Below are 27,027 nucleotides of genomic sequence, written 5' to 3' on the forward strand. Positions count from 1 at the left end.
GATGTTAGTATCAGTTTCAGTTACTTATCACTCCACCGGGAGAACTGAGGTATTACCGAATTGTTGCACTTGCGTACTGCACGTTTCACTTCGGTCTACGACGTTTCTACCAGTCGACACGTCTCTTCCGTTCACCACTCCCACTTCTTCAGTGCGCTCTTGCGAGTCTTTACGTTTTGTGGTTATTGCCAGCAACGCGACATTTCGGAACTTCGCATTATCTATCAAATATTAAAATTAATAGTTAATTTTTTTTCTTGATCGCGAACGTCGGTTTTTATCGCTCATCAAATGTCATCGTGGATGATAGTTATCGACAGAAACAAATTAGCTTGACGTCAATTAACGGGTATGATGAACACATTAATATTACCTACTTATATAGTGGAGCTTGCCATGCGGTCGGTCGACTACGATTACCGGTGTACTTGCTCATAGTATTGTAGTATGGCCTTATACCAACGGCCTAAGTATGGAACACATTTTACTAGAATCGTAACTTTTGTAACTCAAATATTAGCAATCTGGTAAAAAATGATAAAACGTGTAATTTTCCTAATAAATCTACGTGGATTTAATAGTACGTAGTTTTAAAATATAGTAGAAGAAAATATTTGCTACAAAAAAACAAGAGATAAATAAATAACTGTAAAGTGACATTGCTCAACTATTTGTCCACAAAATGGTATTTGTGTGACTACACAAGTATGAAAAATAGAGACAAGTATTGCAGCAATCGCTTTTGAACGATCTTTTGTCAGTGTGATGTTTTTTTCCAATTCTACCTTAGTTTTCTTATGAGCACTAATTTATGAGTGTATAAATTATCAAAAACCATGAATGAATGTAATTTGCATTAAGTATGTTGTTAAATATCGCTTAGTATGTATAATATTTATTTTTGGGTAAATTAACATCATATTGTATACATTGTATTCAAACATCATTTTTATATTGTAAATTCTTTTATAACTTGGTTTTACAGGTAGATAATTATGTCATCATATCGTACTACTAAGAGTGGTACACACAACTTACGGCCACCAAGCACAAGTACACCTACTATATTGAAAAAACGTAACACACAGTTGAATAATGTACCAAAACAAAAAGTAAAAATCAATCTCGTTGACAATCTGAAAGCGTTGCTTATTAGTTTTGATCAAAACAATGATAAAGAAAAACTTAAATACAATAATCTTATATGTGATATCAGAGATGCTGGTATTGAAATAAAGGTTAGTATTTCTTTTTCATTATTAAAAAAAAAAAATATGGTTTGGTAATTCTATTAATTCTATTATTTACAATAAATATACTATCAATTTCCTTTAGAGCCCTTTAAGTTTGATAATATTAACAATTTTTTAATCTAGTTAGTCAGTTCTTATAAAAGAACTGGTTTTAAAATAATAAAATATAAATGATTAAATGAATAATTCTACATTAAGAACTGTTATTCATACCTAGTATCAAAATTAGGTAACATGATAAAATGTCTAACCTACTTATATAATCGTTAACTACTTAGCTTTTCATTTTGTGAAAAAATGATCCATAGAAAGTACCTAGGTACCTGTATAAATTAGATTTTCAACAGTTAAAATCTCCATTTATTTCATACTGATTTTATGACAAAAGTACTTCCATTAAAAGTTCTCTTAATTCTATTATTGTCTTGTTGTTAGTTATCATTAGAGACAGGATTTATATTTGCCCAAAATCTTAAAAATAATATGTTTTTTCCGATGTTTTTATACTTAACAATTTCATCAAAATAATCTTACATAATCATTCTTTTTTAAAAAAAGAATTATTTTTCATAAAAATTTATCTAATAGGTACTCAAAAAACAAATAAAAGAAACAGTTCATAAAAATTGTAAGAAAGGTAGATAAATTAATCCTAATCTTTAAAAAGAACTATCCAAACAATTATAATATAATCTAATAATCCATACTATAGTCGAGACTTATATTGTTTAATTCTATTTCACATGTGTGATTGTAACACTTCCTAAAATTTAAATTTATAAATTCTAAAAACAATAGTAATAACGTGTTTTTTCAATAATAGAAACAAAAACTAATTAAATGTTAAGGGTAGAAACTGACAGAGGTTAAAAATATTTTTTATAAAATGTCCAAACTGAACCCCAATAAAGCAAGATATTCCAACAACATATTATTTTACATAAAATATTCTTTAAACTCAAAATGTTTTTTTGTTTTTTATATGCTTCAAAAATGTGTAGGTATATTAGTTCATAGGAAAATTAATTGTTAAGTAAGCTTATCCATTTGGTGATACATAGTAAAAATGTGTAAAAACATTGAAATTTGGTTTCATTATTTTTATTATTTTTTTTCAACCTAAGGGTTGGTTTACATCTCCAATTCTCCATTATGCCGTTTCCTTGCTTTTTCTTTAAGTTCCTTGAAAGTTAAAACTTACATTACTTTTAATTTGTCTTATATAAAAGTTTTGTGGACATCCTTGCAGTTTTCTTTCCTTCTATCATACCACCCTCTATGTATCTCTTCTGGGTGTTTCAGTAATAATCCAACCATTTTCCAATTCCTTTCTTTTAACGCATCTTACAAGTATACATTTCTTCGTATCTCTGCTATTACCTACCACAATGCCATCTGCAAATCGGATCATTGGAACAAATTCTCCATGTATTTTAATACGTATTAGTATTGTTGTATATACTTTTTTTTATGCCTTTTGTCTTCTAAATCCATATTGATCATTTTTTAAGTACTGTTCAACTTTTCCTTCTATTTATTTGGTTTATTATTTTTATTAGGATTTTTGAAACACGTGTCAGTAAACTCAGTTTTCTAAACTGTTCACAGGAATTTGCTCCATTTTTTTTTGGTATAGTTACAATTATGCTTTTACAGTAAACATCTGGCAGCTCTCCTTTCTCATTTATATCTTAAGTTAAGTAATATAAAACTTCCTTTATCTTCACGCTAGCATATTGCAATAATTTTGCTGTTATATTATTGATCCCGGGCGCTTTATTTTGTTTCAAATCATAAAGCACTAGTTTAAATTCTGATCTTAAAATGTGTAATTTCTCTAGTTATTATTATATCAATTAATCTATTAATTGTTCAGCTCTGTAACAGTTAAAAGAAATCAGCATTAAACTGATTTTGAACATTCAATCTTATTAAATATTTGTTCTGTATGAAATCAAGCTATTAAATTTTAAATAAGCTAATATATAATTTCTTTGTAAGCACATGAAACCATTAAAAATTCTGTTCGTCTAAACTTTTTATTGGTACTTAATAGCTTATTTAGTCAACTAATAAAATAACAAACTACTTTCATGTATTTCATTATAAATTATAATGCACCAATCACTACAAAACTTCAAGAACTATAACTTCTAGTTTCTTTTATAGTCTTGGCAATAGTAGGTACTTTAATTTTTGAATAACAGTTAAAATAGTTTTTAATTATTATCGATCATGAACCTGATAAACAATTGACATAATTAAGAAAAAGTATAACTCACAAATTATTTAATAAACATTTAATTAATCTATTGCGTTTTTTAAATATATAAATTGATTGAATATCAATCAATAATATTGTTTTATTTTAATTATATCTACAGTTTAATTCAAACATTATAACTTCACTTAATAAATCACTAAATGTTAGAAAAAAATAATATGAATCAACACTTTTCAATCTACACAATTCTTTTGAATTGATAATCACCTCGTACATAATCATATTCGGAAGTTTTTGTAATCAAAAACTGGTTTACAACCTAACTTGTAATATTTTTATCTGATTCATCTAAGATGAATCTATTACAGATTACACCCATGCCCAAGAATTTGTCCCAAATGAATAGTAGCTGCCTGATGCATATGAACTTGGTCAAGTATAATGGGGGTAAAGAAAACAACAGGTCAAGATTATACAACGTTAACAATTACCTAAGAGTGGCTTTTTGGTGCATAAACAGGTGAGAATTAAAAGGTAAAACTGGTATGCACAATCATTGAGAGAACTTTTAAGCTCTACCAGAATTGAAGAAAAAAAATGAAACACATTTGGGTTGTATCTTGTATAATCCAATCAAAAATGATGATTTTAATTAAAAGAGCTTAACCTCTCATAGTGCAAATGAAAAATTATTATTCTAAATTTGTATCTGTTCATAAATCAAAGATAATTTCATATTACTCAAAACACTGTTAGTAATAGAAAAAAAGTAGTAATAATAAAAAAAAAACAATACCTAATAAATAATATAATGTATTAACCCAAATTTTTTTTAAAACTAATCTATTGAATTATGTTTTAACTGTCTAACTGGAAATTTATAATTTTCATTCAATAGAATATACATTTAAATATTTTACAGGATGTTGAACTTGTTGCTCTATTGAAGGATGCAAGAAATTGTGTGAATATTTTGAATGAAAATCTTACACTTTTTGTTAAAGTCATATTGGTAAGAATATTGATTTGTTGTATTTATAAATAAACCATTAATGTTGCGTTTTTATTAGATTTTAAAATGGATGAACAGAAGTGATGAAGTGGTTAATGAATACCGAGGATTTCTACTTGATGTTTGTACTGCACACAACTATCATACAAAATTTGCAATAGAACAACTTGTAACATGTTTTTCTCATGGTTTGTAAAAAAACATTAGATTTAAAAAAATGTATTAAATGTTATAATATTCTAATATTTATACAGTGGACAGTACTGTTTTTGATCGTGTTAATGGCATGCCTAGTGAAGAAGAAGAAAAAGGATTTAAAAATGTTCATATGACTCTTGAAGCCCTTTTAAAAGTCATTCCATTGTAAGAAATATATTTTAATTATGTATATATGTATTAATTTTTAATATAATATATTTTCTTTAGAGCAAAGGATTTATTAATGACAGCTCTTAAAAAAAAATTTCCTTACAAAAAAAGCAGTGTCGAATCCCATCTGCATTATATACACAATTTACTATTTGTAACTGAGTATGAAAAATCTTTAAGAAAACAAATTCTTAGTCTTATTGTTAGCAAGTAAGTTATAGCAGTTATTTAAAATGTATTTGTAAAAAAATTCACATTAATACAATAAATTCTGTTTAGGCTAGTAGAAATTGATGTTCACATACCCAGAGAAGAATTAGATAGACTAGGATCAAATGTAAATGTTGAAATTGAAGACATTTTCCCTATGGATGTTGATGGAGAATATATGCAAGTAGATCCTGATAAATTAGAAGCTGAAAGTTTTTCACATACATTAGATATTTGCCTAAAAAGGCTATTTATGTATATGAAAACTACTTGTCATGATCTGAATGGTGATTTGTTGTAAGTATGATCTGGATATTATTATGTTATCTATTCTTAATAAATTAATTATGTACCTTATATTTTTTTTTCAGGTGGAATGATACTAAATTATTATACCATGACTTATTATCAGTATTTGAAAGTGAAATTCTTCCTACATATAACAGTAGTCATATTCAATATGTAATTTACTATTTTATTAGTTTTAAAACAACACTAGCAGAAAATTTTAGCAATTGGCTGTGGAAAAAATGTTGTGACGTATCATCATCATCAACTATACGACAGGCTGCAGCTGGTTATTTAGCTAGTTTTCTTTGCAGAGCCCCATTTATATTAAATAGGTAATTAATTGGATTACTGTAACATTTTTCAAGAAGTATTTATAATTATTTTTTTTATTTTCTTAGTGTTTTGAAGAATATTCTTTTTGAAATGTCTACATGGTGTAATAATTATATAAATAGAGTAGATAAATCAGTTAAAGTAGTAAATGAAGATTTGTTAAGATGGCATGCAGTGTTTTATTCAATGTGCCAATCATTGTTCTACATTATTTCTTTCAGACATCATGATCTAATGGATAGCAAAAGAAGTAATAAATTATACAATATTTCTTTAAAGTTTATTTTTAATATGTGTATAACTTTGTTATTTAATATATTTTTTATGTTGCAGATCTAAAATTTATGGAAAATTTAAATCTATCTAAAATAGTCACATGTAGATTAAGCCCATTACGTTTATGTTGTTCGACAGTAGTCAATCGTTTTGCACATATTACTAAAACTTATCAATTAACTTATTGTTATGTGGTCATGGATGGTCACATAAGAATCACTGACCAATCAATCAAAGATGAATGGTTATATTCTTTCTTTCCGTTCGATTTGTATGTTCTTCCAAGGTGAGTGTAATATTATTTGATACTTAGCCCTTTATTGAGTCTTATATTAAACTCTAAAACTAAATGACATGATAGGCTGTAGTAATCAAATAGCATTTTGACTATATAAAACTTAAATATTTGTTACTTAACATAAATAATTTGCTCGGTTTGTCAAGTCGATCAATAATATTTCAATTAGAAAAACAAAATATTTTCAATTATAAATTTAAATTGTTATAAACTAGTTGTTCATAAACTAAATATTATACAATATACATAGACAGGGGCGGACTGGGTGTATATTTTTTTTAAAAAATGCTCTTTAAATTTTTTTTTACTTTGAGAAAATGTGTTTTTTTATATTTATGAAAATTATTATTCTTATATATTATTAGTATTTTCATCATCTTCTATTTGAAGAATAGAAAATTCTAGTTTAGTTTTCCTATATTCTTTTTACCCTGAAAATTATTTCCAAAAAATGAACATACAATTTCTGTTATATGTAGTATGTACTATGTATATTGTATATTGTATACTTTGTTGTACCTTAGTGTCTACACATTTCAACAATTCGTCTGCCTTCACATTTATCTGATCGGTAAAAACATAATAAATATTTATTTTTATTCTTTTAGAATGAATGTTTGTTAACTAAATTTTATTTATTCCTAAATTAAAATGACTTAAAAACATAAAGTTACATTTTTTAATTCCTTGTATGAAATAAACTTTGTGCTTGGAAAGCAATGTTTTTGAACATTCAGAAAAAATGCGATTTGCATTTAAATCTGTTCCCTGCTCATAATTATGATAAAAATATAATAACAATAAAACCTATATTAGATATTTTAAAAAAAATTTCAAAATTTCATGTAGATATAATTATATGAATCTATACATTAAACAATATATGATATAATTTTTATAGAATTATACATCTTAATACTCTATTTATGTATTAAAATGAACTTGTACGACTTTGACTATACCTAAAATGTTATCAAACCATTTAATCTGATATTGTGACAGGTCATCATGGTTTGTCCCGATGTCCCACCAGACCATGCGAATAGATGAATTTTATAATTATTATAAAACTATTGTTTATAGAGTTCTAATAAATAAGTAAAATGTCATGATAATTTGAAATGTGATCATATCTTTAATGCCTTTAAAATGTAATATGATAATTTTTAATTTTAGGTCAAAAGATTTTATAATGTCTAATTTATATAGACATTTTGATGATGATATAATTAAACATACTAATGATGATGAGGAAGACAAAGAATCATCATTGCTTATTGATACTATGGATATCAGTCCAAGTATGTTATCTACAAGTTCACCAGCAAAAACTGATTGGCTTGGACAACTAGTGAATCAACATCGATAAACAGCTATGATTATATTGTGATCGTTATTAATCTTGTCTTTAAATAAATTATTCATACTTTAATAGCTTTTTAATTCCAAATCTATACCCATGAACTGTCTTTTAAAAATAATAGTAATTTTAGATTCTAAACGAAGTGATGAATGTATTGAACGTATATTGTACAATGATGTGTGTGTGTGTGTGTGCAGCATAGCTTATCGCAATAATGCTTCAATTTCAAACTTCGGGGGTAGTTTCCGATGGCAAAATGAATATCTTTGGTGCATTATAGATGTCAAAAGTAAACATTATCAGTTTACAAAAAAAAAAAAAATCCATAAAAATAATACAAGAGAGTGTGTGAGCTCACTTTTACACTCTGGGAAATTAAAACTTCTTTCTTAAGTATTGGGGCGCGTGAAATTATAAATGAATTAGGGAGAAAGTATAAGAAAAATCAATTGACGCATTAATCCTCTCGTCCACTCCGTCTCCCAGTTAATATTATATTATATATTGTATATTGTACACCACATTTATTTATTATGTATGTCTAGTGTCTACTCATAATATAAACGGTCCGCCGTGTTATGTACTATACTGTATAGAGCAGCGTTTCTTAAACTATGTTCCGCGAAACCCTAGGGTGCTTTTTTTCAAAATGTTCAAAAATCTTACTAAAGATTAACGACTAGCAGGAAAAAATGTTTTACGCGTTACAACTATTGAAACAAAGTACAGAGTCTAACTATCGAGCGGTATAATAACTTATTGTTGAAAGTTTAATATAAATAGCTAAAAATCTAAAAAAAAAACGTAGGGGTTCCATGGTTAAAGTGAACATAAAAAAAGGTTCCATGAATAAAAAGGTTTAAGAAACGCTGGTATAGAGTATATATAAATATACATATTATAGTATATGTATATGTTTCTGTCACACTTTACACACGCATCCATACCATATCTGCCGTTTCATTTTTCGTGACGATTTTTTGCCACCCATACCTCAAGAAAAAAGTTTTATTTAAAAACAATGTGAAGAAAGAACGGGAATTTTCACGCAAAACCAGTTTCGACCAAATCGATTTTTTCATATAGTTGTAACTCAAAAACTAATCACTGTAAATACTTTAAATTTTCACCAAATGTTTATATTAGTGTTATCTATTATCTATATACAATTAAATTTTCAAAATATTTTGGCTTTTTTTTATTTTATTTTTATTTATAGGCAACTGAAATTTTAGATTTTTCTGAAAAAATTTTTTGAAGTGTCGATAAAAAAATTTTGAGTGTCTAATAAAACTTGAAAATTTAATACAAGGTTCCTCATGAGTCGTTCTTATTATAGTTTAAAAAATCTAACATCATTAGTCAATAGTCACAATTTTGTTTCATAGGTAAGTGTTTATAGTTAAAATTTTTACGTAATATGTCAAAATTACAAAAATTTGTAAGTAATTTTGTAATTAAAAAATCATAAAACGATTTTGTGTTTATATCTAATATTAAAATATTCAACACCTAGTTTTTCATAAATTTTCCTTCAAATAGCTATAAAGAATACTCGAATATGAAAATACGAGAAATTTTATTCGCGTTTGAATTTTAAATGTTAACGAAATCGCGTAACGATAACGATATCTCTTTTCAAACGAAATTAAATATGTTTTGTTAAAATTCATAAAGTATAAGTCGTAAATACTTAAAAATTTCATAAGTTATGTCAGGGGTGGATCTTGGATATTTTGATAGGGGAGGCGGGAGCACGGAGCACATATAAATTGTATAGGTAATGATTCTTTAATCATACATAGATATTAGGTACTCTTATTTTTAAACCAAATTGGTATTGGATATTTATGTTGATTCTAGGGATGGGACGAATTGAAGTTTTCTCGAACTCTAACATAATATTTTTTTCGAACTTGTTAGTATTTCGAACTATTTACGAACTTTCGATCTTTCGAACTTTGACAAATTAAAACTTAAAACATAAAAATTTGAGTTTTAAATTATCTGCAGGCACATTCGTTTTTCAAACATATTAGATTATTATGCTCGACGAACTTAATGTATTATGTCCGAATTCGAACTTGCATTTTCTCGAACTACGAACTGTTCGAATTTCTTAAAGTTCGAGGTGTTCGAGAACCCATCCCTAGTTGATTCCATATAGTATTATCACACACCAAAATAATAATTTATATATATAGGTAAGTTATTATACAGCATATATGTAGTTATTAATAAGTACAAATATTTTTATAGATTTTTACTCTATTGCCTCATAGGTTGAATTGAAGTCACCTGTAACTCATTTTATCAGTTTAAATGTAAATAATGATTATACAATTAGGTAGTATTATTCTTATTTACTATATTTTTCATTTCTATGATAGGTACTCGTAGTAACATAAAAAAAATTGCCGATAGAAAATTGATAGGGGGTATGTGTCCCTGTGCCCCTCCCTTGAATCTGAGTTATGTAAATTTGCATTTTCTTTATACGATTTAATTTTCAAAATATTTCGCTTATTTTAATGCTATTTATAGGCATTTAAAATGTTTGTTTTTGTTTATTTTTTATAAATATCAATAATAATTTTTTAGCCGAGTAAAAATACTTGAAAATTTGATGCAAAGTTCCTCATAAGTTAGTCTTATAGTGATTCAAAAATTATAAGAATACATTGGCACAATTTTTTTTATTAGCATTTGAAGTTCAATTATTGTCAAAAATTCGTCAAAATCATGAATATTTACAAATTATCTTGTTGGTACCTATTTCATAAAAAAATTTGTATAAGTAGCTATAAGTTGAAAATTTAATACAAGATTACATTTTTTCTAATACAGGTAATATTATGTGTATTGGATTAAAATTTCAAATACACTTTCATTCATTTGTTAATCAACCATCTTGATAGTAATGCTTACCCAGTGTATTTTACCAATATTATCTGTTTTTAAGTTTTTGTTTCTTAATTAATAAACAGCGGCAGACTTATATCTTTTGAAAGAAATATAGTTTTAGTATTTTTTAATGTTTGTATGTTATCTAATTTTGTATATAGGTACCTATTGTTGATTTAATAACTCAAAAACAAATAGCCGTAAACATTTTAAATTTTCAACAAGTGTAAAATATTATTTTTTATATATTGAATAATTTAAAATATATATAGACACTTTTTGAGCTATTTATATAAACATGAGAAATGTTTTATCACTTTAAATTTGTTTTCTTTAAATGTCAATAAAAATAACATATTTTAATTTTTAACGATAATTATCTCATACCTACAGATACGTATACAAGGGGGGTTCAACCCCCCCCCTTGAAATTTAATAGTTATTTACTTTATTTATATCATCATTCATCGATAAATATTGATTAATGTAAATTTTTTATTCACTATTTTTTTTTGTGTACGTGCCTGCCTACCTATAAATCGAAAACATTATTCATGAGGAGTGAACCAAAACAGAATGTACCTACCTATGTACCATTCTTATAGATACTGCCATACGGGACCAATCACCTATAATCATTTTAATACTAAAGTAATTAATATTTTACAATTAGTAAAAATCGGGATTGATTATAATATTATATTTGAGTGTAATAAATAGGAGCGATTAAATATTAAATCAAGGTTAGATTAAGTGTACTACGATTCATATTTCAGAGGAATTATAATATGCACATTTAAATTCGTACATTGTACCCTTAACTTTTTTAATTTTTGTGTATAAAATATTTATAATGTATACACCTGTGTATCGCAGTGATTCCAAAGCCTCATTTATTATTGAAATTTGAAATTTTCCGGGACCACTACGTCCTGGTCCTATCATATGAAGTTAGCACCAGAATGTGAAACCATTAATAACCTCAAACGTATAATGAAAAATTCTTACGGTAAAGATAAGGCGCACACGAGTTGACCATTTGCGAATTTGCGATTTACAACGGAAATACGTTATTCTGTGATATTACCAATAGATGTAATTCAAATAATTATTATCCATACGATTTGAATCGTTTTTGATTGAATATCTGGTTTCCACTATTATAAAGACGCACAATATTGTTCTTTGATAGTATTATATTTCATATTTTTTTATCTATTCCCGTTCCTTGTGATCCCATAGGAGGAGATGGTATCTATGGAATCTCCATTATTGATAACCGAAAAATGTAATTAGCAAATACGTAATATTATTTTTTAGGGTCTATTTTTTTTATTACAATATTCGTTTTATTTTATTGGATATAAATTATAATTAATATTATACAATCGACTATTTTCAAGTGTTAAGTGGATATCTTTCCATATTAGGTGGTAGACGATTGCTAATCGTCATCAATAAACTTAATATTGACGTTTCTACTTACTAGTGTGCGTTTTTTTCGTTTCTACTGATTTAGCAAAACGTAGTGGTCGAAATTTTTGTGGGATTCATATCTCACAACACAAATAATTTTCGTTAGTACTTGATTTCTGTCGACCTTAATAAATATATACAATTTGATATGTGCTAATCCGACGTGTAAGTATAAACATTAATCATAAATTTTTTATTGTATTGTTAAGAACTTCTGTTATTAATATATCGCTGTCTGAGATCGGAAGTTTTAAATATTAAAACAGCCGTAATTTAATTTTATGAGTGAGTGACGGTTGTTAAAGAAACTATTAATAATTAAGACGAAAATAATTACTCTATCTTATAATAAAATATAAATTCACTGCTAAATAACTAATAAGTGTTCTGTTCTATTATCGGCCTCACCGACATTTCACTAATTAGATTCCGAGGATTGAACTTATAAATTATACTTTAACAACCAGTACGTTCATAACAATTTAGGTATATTAAAGTAATCACAATGACCACTGCTCACTAAAATATCAAGGCATATTTTGGACATTAATTGTTGTAGTTTTTTATAGTAATACTATGTATCTAATAAATCAAATGAAAAAACTGAAGGTATTTTAAAATATTAAAAACTGTTTAATAGGTACTTGAAATTCGAATTCGACAAAAATTCTAACCAACATCAAGTTGGATAACTTACACTCTATCTTACACAAAACTCCTTGACCCTTCTTAGATTAAATACATTTAGCTAATAATTATTTTACGCTTATGTAATGATCACAGTGATTTATAGTCTACACTATATACTCATCAATAAATTTATTGATTCTCTTATTTGTTCACTTGAGTATATTATATTTTCAATTATATATGTATTTATAAACCACAAAAAAATAAAATTGTATTTTTAATTTTAATCTTTATTGGATTTTAGTTCTAAATGGCATCGTTCCAGACTCCAAAAAGTGCCAAATACAACTTAAATAATTCTATAAACTCACCTTCTATTTTAAAAAAATTTGGAAAGCAAACATTAAACAATGCACCTGGTCGAAGAGTGTGTTTTGATTTATTCAATAATTTGAAATTATTACTCGTCAACTATGATAGCAATAATAAAGATGATCTAATAGAGTACAATAATTTAATTTGTGACATTAGAGACTTAGCTACCGAAATTAATGTAAGTATATTTTATTACATTTATTAAGTTATTTTTATTTTTGAATTTATTTATTTATATTTTATATACTTTTCCATTTATTATGTGTTGTACTGTAGTATTATTGTATTAATCAAATAAATTATAAAACAAAAGAACACTGCAATTTAGCCCTAATTAAAACTATGTATAAAATGTAATAAACTTTATGTGCATATCTACAATTATCAAAAATAAAATTTATCATAAAATAATTTCTAGGATAATGAACTTATCAAGTTATTGAGAGATGCCAGAAATTGTGTGAATATTCTAAATGAAAATCTTACTCTTTTTGTAAAAGTTATATTGGTACGTTTTAAATTATCATTATGTATGTTAAAGAAAACTATTAATTATGTATATTTTTTATTAGATTTTAAAATGGATGAATAGAAGTGATGATGTAGTCAAGGAATATCGATTATTTTTACTCAATGTTTGTACTGCATACAGCTATCATACACAATTTGCAATGGAACAACTCGTAACATGTTTTTCTCATGGTAATACTAGTACTGAAATAATATGTAGATAATAATATAACCCATATGAACCATTTTTATAGTGGATAGTGCTGTTTGTGATCGTGTTAATGGTATGCCATCTCAAGAAGAAGAAAGAGGATTTCTTAATGTCCATGCGACTCTTGAAGCTCTTTTGAAAGCCATTCCATTGTAAGTAAAAACAATTCTATATTACACATCTATATTTATTTTTAATTTTTAATATTTTTTTTAGAGCAAAAGATTTATTAATACCAATTCTTAAAAAAAAGTTTCCATACAAGACAAACAGTTCTTACAGCCACCTTCATTACATACACAATTTACTTTACATCATTGAGTATGAACCATCCTTAAGAAAAAATATTCTCAGTCTCATTATCAACAAGTGAGTTAATATTTAAATCCCACAAATTATTAAATCTCTATTGTAATCTCTATTATTTTTGCAGATTAGTAGAAATTGATGTTCATATACCCAAAGATGAACTAGACAGATTAGAAACAAACATTAATTTTGATATTGAAGACATATTCTCAATGGACGTAGATGATGGAGGGTGCATTAGAGTTGGTCCTAATAAAACCGAAGAGGAAAATTTTTCTAATACATTGGATATTTGTCTTAAAAGAATATTTATTTATATGAAAACTGTTTGTCATAACTCTAATGGTAGTTTATTGTAAGTATATTATTAAAATTAGCTAAAAAATAATTTATGTTTTAACTAGGAACTTAAAATTTTTTTATATTGTTCAATGTTCAATTTAAAAATAATTACTATAATTATTTACATTTATATTCTTTTCAGATGGGACAGTACTAAATTGTTTTATCATGATTTATTATCAATATTTGAAAGTGAAATTCTACCAACATATAACAGTAGTCATATTCAATATGTAATTTACTATCTTCTTAGTTTTAAAACTACTCTAGCAGAAAATTTTAGTAATTGGTTATTGAAAAAATGTTGTGATGTATCATCTCCATCTACTTTACGACAGGCAGCTGCTGGTTATTTAGCAAGTTTTCTATGCAGAGCACCATTTATTACATATAAGTAAAGAATTATGAATAAATATTTTAAATAATAATATTTTTAACTAAAATTGGTGTCTATGATTTTTAGTGTGCTGAAGAATACTCTTTTTGAAATTTCCACATGGTGTAATGAATATATAAATAGTGTAGATAAATCTGTTAAAGTAGTAGATGAAGAATTATTAAGATGGCATGCAGTATTTTATTCAATGTGTCAAGCATTATTCTATATCATTTCTTTCAGACATCAAGATCTAATGGATAATAAAAAAAGTAAGTCATGATTTTATCCAAAATCATAATTCTATAATCATAAAGTATCTCCAAATAAGTTTGTTTTTAGGAAGAGCTTTTAAGCGTAGACCTGTGCTTCTCAACCTTTGTGTTATAGTGACACACTATTCAAATATTTCACATTTTGCGATACAAAATAAAAATATAACATAAAAAATAATGGTAAATGTTGAAAACAGATAACTAACTTTTAATCATCATAGAAATTATATCAAATACCTATTAATTTTTGTAAATTGTGTCAAAGTATTTAGACATTTTGTGTCATTTATTATATATTGTAACACATTTGATCTTATTCGGTGACACATTAATCAAGAAACACTGGTCTAGACCCTCTCACATTTTTCCAAGAAGTTTTGCAAACTGAAGAAAGAATTGCATTAGCATACTTTTCTCTCTACCCCATTGTTTATTTTAAATCAAAAATTACAATAATATACAGTTCAGTACTGGTCTAACATACACAAATTATTTACAATTTCATAAAACTTTAATTAATATACACGATTAATCTAACATGCATGTCCCTTGCATCGGTTTTATTTTATGTGATTTTAACTTCATAGTATGCAAACTGGATTTGATATCATCCTATAGTACTAAATAGAGGAATTTAAAATATCATGATCTCTGTTCTGAACGGTTCCAGGGCCTCTTTCTTTTTTACTGGTTTAATAGTTAGGTCCTTTTATCTCAGGCTACAAATAATTCAGGGAGATCTAAAAACGAAAACAAAATAAATTGTATACTTTACATCCTTCAGAGTTACTATTACGTCATATAATTATATTATGAGTAAAATAAATAAGAATACTTTCACAATATGTGATAGAGTTAAATTAATAACAATGATATAATTCTTTTCAGATCTTAGATTTATGGAAAATTTAAATTTGTCTAATATTGTGACATGCAGATTAAGTCCATTGCGTCTATGTTGTTCAAAAGTAGTTGATCGTTTTGCACATATTACAAAAATGTATCAATTAACATATTGTTATGTGGTAATGGATGGACATATTAGAGTCACTGATCAATCAATCAAGGATGAATGGTTATACTCTTATTTTCCATTTGATCCTTATGTTCTTCCTCGGTGAGTATTATCCTTTCTTTATTAAAAAATTTGTATATACTATTTTATTTGAAAATATATTTATTACATTAAAAAAATTGTAATTATTCCTATTATACTACTGCACTAGTTTTAGTATATTATTGTAGCGTCATAAAAAAGTTAATAATTTAAAAGCATAATGTAATCTATGATCACTGACGGTTAGGTGACGTATAAATAATAGTACAGTGTGATTGTTGACGTCTGTAAAAATATTGTTGTATCTTCATGCTGTGCAAACACCACGGTCGCGTGGCAATCATTGTGTTAAATCTTAAATAAAATTACAAGCAAATTTATGTTATATTAACATATATTAAGAGGACTCAACACCCGCATGTGTTTTTCGTCTTACAAGTGTGTAACATAGCAAATTTATGCTCAGCAGATCACATTTAACTCTGTTACTTAACCTAGTATAAATTTGTTATGTCACACACTTGTAAGATGGAGACAACACATAGGGGTGTTGCGTTCCCTTAATACTCCTTTTCATCTGTTATTTAAAATCAATTTTGAAACCTAATTATAAAACTTTCCTACATTAGTTGTTTTCAATTCTTTTCACAAGCAAGATCATTATTCCTTTTGAAATAAATCATAACATACATACCTAAATTAATTATTTTCATTAAATATGCTGTTAAAAATTGTCACATAATTATATTAAAGTATGTTCCATTAATAATCAGTAGTTATTATTAATACTATTTTTAGATCGAAGAATATGATTATACCAGATTTATACAGAGATATCGATAGTATAAGAAGTTGCAAAGAAGAAGAAAGATACATCAACAAAATTCCTTCATCACTTTCAGAAAACATGGATATTAGTCCTAGTATGGTATTATCTCCTTCACCTGCAAAAACTGATTGGTTAGGACAGTTTGCTTATGGAAATAACGCACAGATATTGTTTTAATGATGAATTGTATTATTCAAAAGAATAATTTATGTTGTTATTATCTCATTAATATAATATAATATGTGTATGATATAATTGTTTTATTTGTGTTCCAAAAGTGGTTTGGTGAATTGAGAAAACTATTAATAAATTGATTTTATAACTAATGAAATTTAATACAAATCAAAAAATGTCTTTGTAATGTATATTTTCATATTTGTATTATAAATTCATGGCAAAAATGCTTTGATTCAAACTATTCAGGTAAGGTAAAGAAACAAATGACATAAAAATTAAAAATCTGTTTTAAGATACTAAATTGCATAAGGAAAAGTGTTTTGTGCATATTACTTTCTAGGTAACTTAATTTACATACAAATTTAGGGTGCATAATAAATTCTAAGTTTAAAGTGTATTATCTATTATCGTGTTCAAATGTACTACACAGCCCAAGGGGATAAGGCCTGGCCTCCTAAATACACCTCTGGTTTTGAATAAATATTATATTATTATTATTAACTTTTAACAAAAAATCAATAAAAAAAAAAAAAATTAAGTTTGATTTGAATATTTTGACTGAATAACTGTTGCGAATACTTAGGTACTAGGGTTTAAGAGGTTAAGCTCCCTCTCAAGAAATAAACAATATTTTCACACCAATCCTCAGATTGCTACTATAGCAAATAAGTCACTTAAATTAATATAAAATATAGTTCGATACTAAGTTTATATTATCATTTTTACGGTGAATTAATTCTTATTAAAAATGTTTTTATTGAGACCATGGCAACAGTCAACGACGCATCATAAAATGCATCGATTGCGTCTTCATACTATAATAGTGACTAGTCTACAGTATGAGATGTTAGTTAGAAGCACGAACTACTAGATGTAGGTAGTAGTTAGAAAATCTTCTAAGACCGCGGTTTGTGTCATATCTATGGTTTGTGTGGCAAGATGGCGCTGAGCTCGCGCCGACTAACACACGATAACAGTTTGGCATTTTTTAATTTTTTTATCGATTATTTTGTGGTTGTTTACTGTAACTCATACTAGTCACACTAAAGAGTCCGCGTTATCCGGCACCGGAACACCGTACCTGGCGTCGCGACGAGTCGTTTCCGTTTATCGGAGGCTATCTTCTCGTTCGACCGTCCAATCACCCGATTCGGGAAGTGTCGCCGCCACCGTCAATCAACCACAGTAAGCCGTCCCGTCCGGCGTTTTGGGTCGGACGCCTCCCTTACTCGCATCAGCGCCGCAAGTCTGTTTGTATTATGATGTCTCGGTCTGTGCGTGCGGAGACCAGAAGCAGAGCCAAAGATGACATTAAGAGGGTCATGCAAGTCGTGGACAAGGTCCGCCGGTGGTGAGTACCGACGTGTAGTACATATTTTATTGTTTAAACGATTCCTTTTTTTTTTTACATGCCTTCTGCTGTTTGAGATGTTCAGCGTTTGGCTTTTCCCCTCATGTTTGAAATTATTCTACCGTCGTCCGCTGACCGTGTTTACTGAGTGTTGCTCATCTGTCTGATGTATTATTGCCACCTTTAGTGCTACCAGTATTGCACTTTTTTTGTGGTACAATAGCTATGATCCATGGATGACTTAGGGTTCAACGTGCTTCAATTATCATACAAAATACTTGATATTTTGTCCAAAACCCATTATCTTGACGTTCAATATTCTTATTTTAACATGCTTTGTACACTTGGACTTCTAGGGGGTCATGATTTTATTACCCTGATAGGTTTTTGTTAAAGAAAAATGTAATATTTATTGATGTTATAGTATTTTTACTACCCATTAATGATATTACTTACTTTTATTTTAATTATTAATTACCTATTATTAAACGCCGTGTGTTATGAGTATATACCTAAATATTGTACTTGGTAATATTGGTAATAATATACTTTACATAATATTATTTAACAGTCAGGTTGTATTCACCATTAACTACATACCTGCCTGTTCTTTCTGTTGTAAAAATTTACTTAGCTAAAATTAAAAACGTATTTAATAATAATTTCAAACTGTATTTACCATGTTCATATTGAATGGTTAAATATTTAAACTGATGTGATTTGGTAGGTATCTATTTATATAATAATGTTTAGCTATCTAAAAATTTAATTATCTATTTCTTGAAGTCACAAACAATAAATATAATGTACTAACCTATTTAACAAATTCTTGACCATTTGCATATGACATTTAACTTCATTAATTTTCTAATTATTTCTATTATAAGCCAAATATTGTTTTGCTAATGGATCTTTTATTAAATCTTAAATTGTTTGAATAAGGGTTAGTAGGTATTATTATTGATTATAAATTATAATGATATTAACATCATAGGCATTTTTAGTTATTAATTTTAGTAGTTGTTTGTTAACTAAAAGAACAATTATAAATATTCTTCATTAATGTAAAGCTCGATGTAAAGAATGTATTCTGTACAATAATACTTTGCCTAACCATTAGTTGTTGAATGTTTAATACTATTAATTGTAGTATAATAAAATGTATGTTAGTAAATTGCATTCTTGTTATCAAATTAAAATTAGGGTAAATAGAAATAAAAATTACTGATTTCCTTGGTTAAATATAATTTCCAAATTCCAATTCTAGCTATTTCAACATTAAAATTTAGGTACAGTATTAAGACAATATTTGCATAGTTTATTTTACTGTTTTAGGGAAAAGAAATGGGTAACGATCGGAGAGACTACCATGAAAATATACAAATGGGTACCCATAATATCCAACGAACAGGTAAATCTTATTGAAATTGCATTTTTTATACTTCTGATCTAATTATGTCAAATACTGTATTATCTTATGTTGTTATTTTATTATACAACAAGTTGTTTTATATAAATTATTAAATAAGGAATAGTTAAAACTTCATAAATCATGATAAATGCATGTGTCAATCATACGTATAACAATACATTAAAACATTCAATACGTTATATTTAACATGCTTTTTAATTTCATATATAAATGTTTCAGAAGAAAAAGTCTAAAGAGCATTCTCACTCGAACAAAGAGAACATATTGGGCAAAAGACCAATTGAGGCTACAAACTTCTCCATTGCTGATGACTCAAATACCTGTAAGAACACATAAAATGCACGATTGTCAATAATATAATCATTAATCACTAAACTCTTGTTGTTACACAGTTAAATTATAAACTATCTAATATCTTTTTTAATTATTATTTTAGCGTTTTCAGTCAGTGATTCTCATTCTCAAGAACCTACCGAATTCGCCACCCAGTTGGGTTTTTCAGAAGATTCCAATTCACAGAACAGTGAACCGCCACCGGCTAAACAAATAAAAACTGAATAAGTTTTCCTCCCTAATGCTTTACCCTTTGAAGAAAAAAATATTGAATTTTTGTTTGTGTCTTGTAACATTTTTTTCTGTGTATAAACACATTAACTACCTCTATACGTTTTTTTAAATTGTTCTGAAATTTTGTACTGTAACTACTATTGATTGTTCTGTAAGTGTATGTTCCCCTGCCTTTCCCTTACTTTCCTTCCTTCCTAATGACAAACATTCATTCCTCAGTGTTGATTTTTTTTTTGTATTAGAATCATAAAATGTGCATTTGTGTATATATTACCTTTAAGTTGCTATTTTTTATTTCATTTTTTTTAAACTTAATTTATTCATATTTTGACTATCAAAATTCAAATCAATGGTATAAATAAATATAATTGACTTTGCATATTATGCCATTGACTAAATGAAATTTATGTTTTAATTTTATTTTAGCTTATAGTTCTTTTGAATTCAGAAGCAAACTTTAATTTTATCATTGTTATACATTATTAATAACATGCATAATAATTAATTTTTGAATTTTTCAAACGTGATGTTCTGATTTAAAAATATGAACTATTAAACATAAAGTTTTATGTTAATCAATAATCAAAATTTAGGAAGTATCAAATATACAGCCACTGCTCTCTGGTTCTTTTTTACCATTTTCAAATGCTGTTATGTTATATTATATTTTCAATATTTGTTTAATCAATTAAACAATATTAAATTTGTATTACCAAGGCTTGGAACTTTTAATCCTTAAAAAACATTGTGTTAACGTGATTTGTATAAAATCTTAAATTTAAATTTGATAAATATGCTTTATACATTTTTGGGCTAGTGAAATGTATTATAAAATCTAATAATAATTTGTAACTTGTATTAGCCATTTGTTACTAGAAAAATACTCGAGTACTTCAGTACTTGCATCCACAATGTAATAAGTATGAAAATATGAATTACATAATAATGTAGAGTAATTATTAAATTTAGTAATAATATATTTTTATTAAATAATTAAAACAAACCTAAATATTAACACATCTAAATCAAAAGATAGTTAGAAAAAATGCAATAAATTGTGTGTAAAATATAGTTGACGACATAAATAACCATTTAAATCTAACCGAATTGTCCATTTTCTTATTTACATACGATCCGGTTTCATTAAAAAAATTTAATAAACTAATTTAAAAATTACTGAAAATGTGATTCTATCTTTGCTTTATTTTCTGCTTTATAAAAATATTACAAATGCAAAATGTTTTTTATAAGCATTTAACGTTATTTTGACTGAATTAATTAAAATCATGAACATTTGCTAATAATTTTGTAGTTAAAAAAATAAAATACCTATTCAAATTTTATTGGTTAGACTTGAAAATTTTAAAAGTACAAGGTTCTATGTATGTATAGTTCATTATGGAATCAAAATAATAATAATATATATAAAATAAATATTTAGGTTTTCTCAGTTTTTTGTGATTCAGGGGCGTCATTTCAATTTTTTTTTTTGATACGCATAAATATTGAGCAGGCCTCTATTTATTTTTTCTTGGCATATTTGACATTATTAATATTATAGTAGTATAATAATAATTATTAACAAAATTAAACTAAAGTAAAATGACATAATACAAGCAGTAAGCAGTGAAAAAGCTATAAATATCTAAATTTAATACCTACAAATTGAAAGGAACTTCAACAGTCAAATTAAATAAAAACAATTAACAATATAAAGCAATACAATAGCTGATATGCACAGAATAAATCAGTAAAATGTGTGGTTAGTGGTTACTAGTAATGATCATACAACGGTTGTATTTTGATTATAAAGACGTGATCAATCAATCAATTTTCAACTATCATAATATTTACATATTAATTTATTATTTTAATATAATAACATAAGTATAATTTTTACTTTTATGTGCATGTGCCTTGTGGGCCAAAAATTACAGTTTAGAATTTTAAGTACGCAAATGTATACCCTGCGTACCTACCAGTGGCGTACGCAAGGGTAGGGTTCTAGGGTTCTGACCCCCCCTGAAATTTTTTTATTTTACAAAAAAATCTTATTTACCACCATTTCAATATTCAATACACAGAGTCGATAATTGTTGGTTATTTTTAATAGATATAAATTAAATTATGAATTGTAATTTGTTACAACTAATTATGCAAAAATTGTTAAGCAAATTATTTAAATTATTTACTCATATAAAACCCTAACCGAATTAAAATCCTGCGTACGCTACTGGTACCTACCGCAAATGACGCCCCTGGATAAATAATATATAGTAACTTCATTTTAAATTTTATGTACCTATACTATTATAAATTATAATATAATTTAAATAGCCATTAAGCTTACATGAGGGGTTCTATAAGTAAATACTAAATGTGAAAATTCGATGTTTCTATTACATTTTCAATAACAGCATTTTATTTAAAATGTAACAACTTATTTATATGAGCTGAAATAAAATCAACTTATTACAATTTACAACCTCCATTTAAAATTTTTCAAATCGCATTATTTGCTGATAATTTTTTTTATATCTTTAGTACTATCAAATTAAATACACTGGGATGATTAAAAGAAATATTAATAGTTTTAATACCAATCATAAGTAAAGTTAGTTTAAATTGATATTTAATATAACAAAATAATAATTTTTACTATTAATATAATTCAATACTTATTAAATTAATTTTATTAATAATAAAATTTGGCAAAGAAACATATTATATCGTTCATTAATATCAGTAATAACTAATAACTAATAACGAATGTACGTAAAAATTAAAGTTGTTAAATTTATAGTAAAAAAATAATACATTTTTTTTTATCAAAACATTTTATTTCATTATAATTTTTATATAATATACATAATATTAGATTCTGAACGAAGTGATGAATGTATTTTTACAATGATGTGTGTTTTTTTTTTTTTTTTGTGTCTGTGTACAGCATAACTAGTCGAAATAATGCTCTAATTTCAAACTATGGGGGTGGTTTCCGATGTAAAAGTGAATATCCTTGGTGCATTATACAGGTAAAAAGTTAACATTTTCCGATAGTTTTCAAAAAAATCGAGAAAAACAAAAAAAAAATGACGGAAAAACGGGAATTTTTACGCAAAACCAGTTTTCGTCAAAATCGAATTTTTTATTTTGCTATAACTCAAAAACTAATCGATGTAAATACTTGAAATTTTCAACAAATGTTTATATTAGCGTTCTCCATACACAGTTAAATTTTCAAAGAATTTTGACTTTTTTTGAACTATTTATAGACAATTGAAATTTTCAATTTTTCTAAGTATTTTTTTTTAAATAACGATAAAAATTTTTTGGCTGACCAGAAAATCTTGAAAATTTAATACAAGGTTTCTTATAAGTTGTTCTTAAAGTGATAAAAAAAAATCCGAAATCGTGTAATAACGCAAAAATAAATAGAAAGGAAAAATAAAGAAATTAAAAATAATAATATTAGTAAAGGTAAAAATATTAATAAGTTAATTAATATTTTTTTTATTTATGTGAAAGTAATAGTTTTGTTATATGTGAAGTAGTCTAAATAAATTGTAACGGCAATCACAAGGGACACAAGCCTTGAATGATTGCCTCAAATATATTTATAAGTTATAGGTTATTTATTAATTATAAAGTGTTCTAAATATATTATAGGACATTCACAAGGGACACAAGCCTTGAATGAATGTCTCAAATATATTTAGAAGTTATTAGAGATTTGTCGTACATCTTAGCCTATGTCCTATCACTTTAAATTTGCGGAATCACCTTCCTCCTGATGGTCGGAGGGTTCTCGAGGTCGTGCTTCGAGAACGATCAAGTAAACTCTATAATACTATTATTATTTAAATATGGATGCGCATGCACCTTACCTTATTCGCAGCTGTCTATGATTGCAGTCGACGTAACAAGGATAGAATTTATTAATTTTTTTAGCACTCAAAAAGAAATAACTAAACACTTTAACAAATTTCGTTATAGAAAAAAGAAACAGTAAAGTTGTCGTAGGCAGTATTTTTTGAGTTGTCGTGTGTGAGTATGCTGTGCTCCTGCACTTGTCTGGTTTTAGAGGTGCTCATGCACTTGTGTTTTTTGGATGTGCTCATGCACTTACCGCTATGAAGGGTGCTCATGCACTGATGAGAGGAAACGATTTTGGTCAGGCCCGCCAGAGTCATCGGCGGCCCGATCAAAGGTGTCGGTGTCCCCAAAGAAAATTGTCTTTTTCCCTGGTGAAAGCGACCCTGACCGGACCATCCCCCGTCTCCGGCGGCACATGAAAGAAGTTGCATGTGTTACGCTGTACCGTTATAATCCCGTACAGTGTCCTGTACGCGACTAGATAATAGGAATCGTTCCAATCACCAGTGACTTGATTTATTTGGGTTATTTTAGATTTTATTACATGCGTGCGACAACTCGACCGTTATATATTTTATTAAATGAAAATAACGAATTTACAAAATTTATGATATGTAAATTTGAGCATATCATTACAATCGTTAGTCACAATTTTTTTTTATGAGTGCTTAAAGTTCGAATTTATACGAAATATGTCAAAATTGCTAAAATTTGCAAGTAATTTTGTGGTTGGAAAATCGTAAAATTTTTTTCTTTTATAACTAAGTTTTGAAAATTTGGTACAAGATTCATCATACATTTTTCTTCAATTATCTGTAAAAAAAACTACCGGATTCAGACAAAAAATTTTTATGAGTGTTTGAAATTTAAATTTTTACAAAACCGCGTTAAATAACAGTTTAGCCTCAAACGATTTTTGATTTTTGTTGTTATTCAAATAGTATAAGTCGTAAATACTTAAACATTTTACCAGTTATTTAGATTGTCATTTTCTTTACGTGATTTGATTTTCAAAATATTTTGACTTTTTTTGAGCTATTTATAGACAAATGAAATTTTCAATTTTCCTAAGAATTTTTTTTTTGAAGTGTCGATAAAATTTTTTTGGCCCTATCAAAATACTTGTAAATTTTATACATAGTTCCTCATATGTTATTCTTATAGTGATTAAAAACTTATAAGAATTCATAGGCACAATTTTTTTTTATTAGTATTTGAAGTTCAAATTTTGACGAAAATTCGTCAAAATTATGAATATTTGCAAATTATTTTGTAGGTATAATTCATAAAAATGTTTGTATAGGTAGCTAAGAGTTGAAAATTTAATACAAAATTTGTCATAAGTTTAGCTTACAATAATTATAAAAGAACTAAAATTTTGGTGTATTCAGGCCATTAAAACATAAACCACCTTTTTCACCAACAACTGGAAATTATATCCTAGGCTGACAAATCATCCTCGTTCAGAATCGTTTTTCGTATACAATGATACCTATCATTGCATTCAAATTTAACCTACCCTAGTCCGAGGTCAACCCCACCCCTTAATGTACAGCAGAACGGTACCCACTTGCCCGCTTTTTTTGTATAGTTTTTTTATCCATTCTTAGATTTATTGCCCATATTCTTCTTTTATCAAGAAGTTCTTCAACTCTAAGTTTATTCAATCACGTAATTCTTATTTCATTTTGTTTCGGGAATTTATGAAAACTAAGGCCTTCACAAGTTGTTAGTTGAATGCCTCGAATTACAACCAAACACAGAGCAAAAATTATGACTTTTCTTTTGTTGTGTCATAGTTAAGTCTGAAGAAAATGGTTTAAATTTCGGTAAACATAATATTTTTTAGTCTAATTCATTAAATAAAGCACCTACTTACTTTAACTATTAAGTCTTGGTTAGTGGTAATAAAAAATAGGTTTATTCTACAGTTAATTATTATTATGGTATTGACATACTATTATATTTGTCATGATGTTTTATACTATACAATTTATAGTATAATAATATAATATGTACGTTGTAGTGGCTGGTACTAATATCTACTTAACTTAATAAAATATAAATTAATTTTAACCATTAATCCATAATAATATCAATCTAGCTATAGAAAAGATATTCTACCATCATAAATGTTACTCGAATAGGTTAGTTCAAATTTAATACACTAGATCGAGCGTCGTTAATCTGTGATTCCAATTACTATTGGATAGGTATCTAATAAATATCATTTATTTTTTCGGAAACGTAGACGGTAGACACATAAATCAAATGGAAGTGTTCGAATTATAAATCTACTGTAATCATTCTAACAGACTCAGGAAAAAAAAATTATTAATTCAAAAACTCGATAAACATAATCATTCAAATATCTCTAACACACTCAGTTGCGTCAAGTTGTACGTGAAAATAGCTAACGAAAAGTTGTAGATTGCATTTCGACAAGACTGAATAAAATAGTATGCACAGAATTATTAACAGACAATTATATTATTCGAATCTATGTCATAAATACTTTACTATGGTTAGGTCAGGTTAATATTGAAACTCAATCGAAAAATTCCAATAAAACAAAATGAAAAAATACTCACCAAATATTCACAATAAAATATATGTGTGGTATATTGGAAATAAAAATTCTAATAAACTATTAAAATATTTAGGGTATGTTGCCTTACGTTATTCTGCTATAAGTTATAAT

The 27,027-nt window shown here is 26.7% G+C and overlaps 3 protein-coding genes across 7 annotated transcripts; all 3 read left to right on the forward strand.

Moving 5' to 3' along the window:
* Positions 1-41: 41 nt before the first annotated feature.
* Positions 42-7,698, forward strand: LOC114124393 (RNA polymerase I-specific transcription initiation factor RRN3-like). 3 transcript variants are annotated; one of them, XM_027987637.2, is made up of 11 exons: positions 42-349; positions 986-1,238; positions 4,400-4,489; positions 4,548-4,677; positions 4,744-4,852; positions 4,916-5,068; positions 5,138-5,365; positions 5,440-5,691; positions 5,758-5,942; positions 6,026-6,254; positions 7,443-7,698. In XM_027987637.2, the coding sequence occupies exons 2-11, from the start codon at positions 996-998 to the stop codon at positions 7,633-7,635; spliced, it is 1,812 nt and encodes a 603-aa protein (XP_027843438.1). In that variant the 5' UTR covers positions 42-349; positions 986-995; the 3' UTR covers positions 7,636-7,698. The 3 variants fall into 3 exon arrangements, with proteins under 3 accessions (XP_027843438.1, XP_027843446.1, XP_027843462.1); XM_027987645.2 differs by lacking the exon at positions 42-349 and adding an exon at positions 3,831-3,997 and having other exon boundaries at positions 1,090-1,238; XM_027987661.2 differs by lacking the exon at positions 42-349 and adding an exon at positions 3,846-3,997 and having other exon boundaries at positions 1,091-1,238.
* Positions 7,699-11,586: 3,888 nt separating this feature from the next.
* Positions 11,587-18,452, forward strand: LOC114124483 (RNA polymerase I-specific transcription initiation factor RRN3-like). Of its 3 annotated transcripts, none has more exons than XM_027987749.2 (11): positions 11,587-11,821; positions 12,944-13,192; positions 13,433-13,522; positions 13,587-13,716; positions 13,779-13,887; positions 13,952-14,104; positions 14,169-14,399; positions 14,529-14,780; positions 14,850-15,034; positions 15,926-16,154; positions 16,893-18,452. In XM_027987749.2, the coding sequence occupies exons 2-11, from the start codon at positions 12,950-12,952 to the stop codon at positions 17,098-17,100; spliced, it is 1,830 nt and encodes a 609-aa protein (XP_027843550.2). In that variant the 5' UTR covers positions 11,587-11,821; positions 12,944-12,949; the 3' UTR covers positions 17,101-18,452. The 3 variants fall into 3 exon arrangements, with proteins under 3 accessions (XP_027843550.2, XP_027843544.2, XP_050057968.1); XM_027987743.2 differs by lacking the exon at positions 11,587-11,821 and adding an exon at positions 11,828-12,174; XM_050202011.1 differs by lacking the exons at positions 11,587-11,821; positions 15,926-16,154; positions 16,893-18,452 and adding exons at positions 11,828-12,174; positions 15,105-15,223.
* LOC114124539 (B-cell CLL/lymphoma 7 protein family member A) lies at positions 18,113-20,853 on the forward strand. The gene is made up of 4 exons (XM_027987828.2): positions 18,113-18,451; positions 19,787-19,862; positions 20,103-20,205; positions 20,320-20,853. The coding sequence occupies exons 1-4, from the start codon at positions 18,360-18,362 to the stop codon at positions 20,442-20,444; spliced, it is 396 nt and encodes a 131-aa protein (XP_027843629.1). The 5' UTR covers positions 18,113-18,359; the 3' UTR covers positions 20,445-20,853.
* The last annotated feature ends 6,174 nt before the right edge of the window (positions 20,854-27,027 follow it).

This window comes from Aphis gossypii, chromosome 2 (assembly GCF_020184175.1).
Source record: "Aphis gossypii isolate Hap1 chromosome 2, ASM2018417v2, whole genome shotgun sequence".
Classification (NCBI taxonomy): Eukaryota; Metazoa; Arthropoda; class Insecta; order Hemiptera; family Aphididae; genus Aphis; species Aphis gossypii.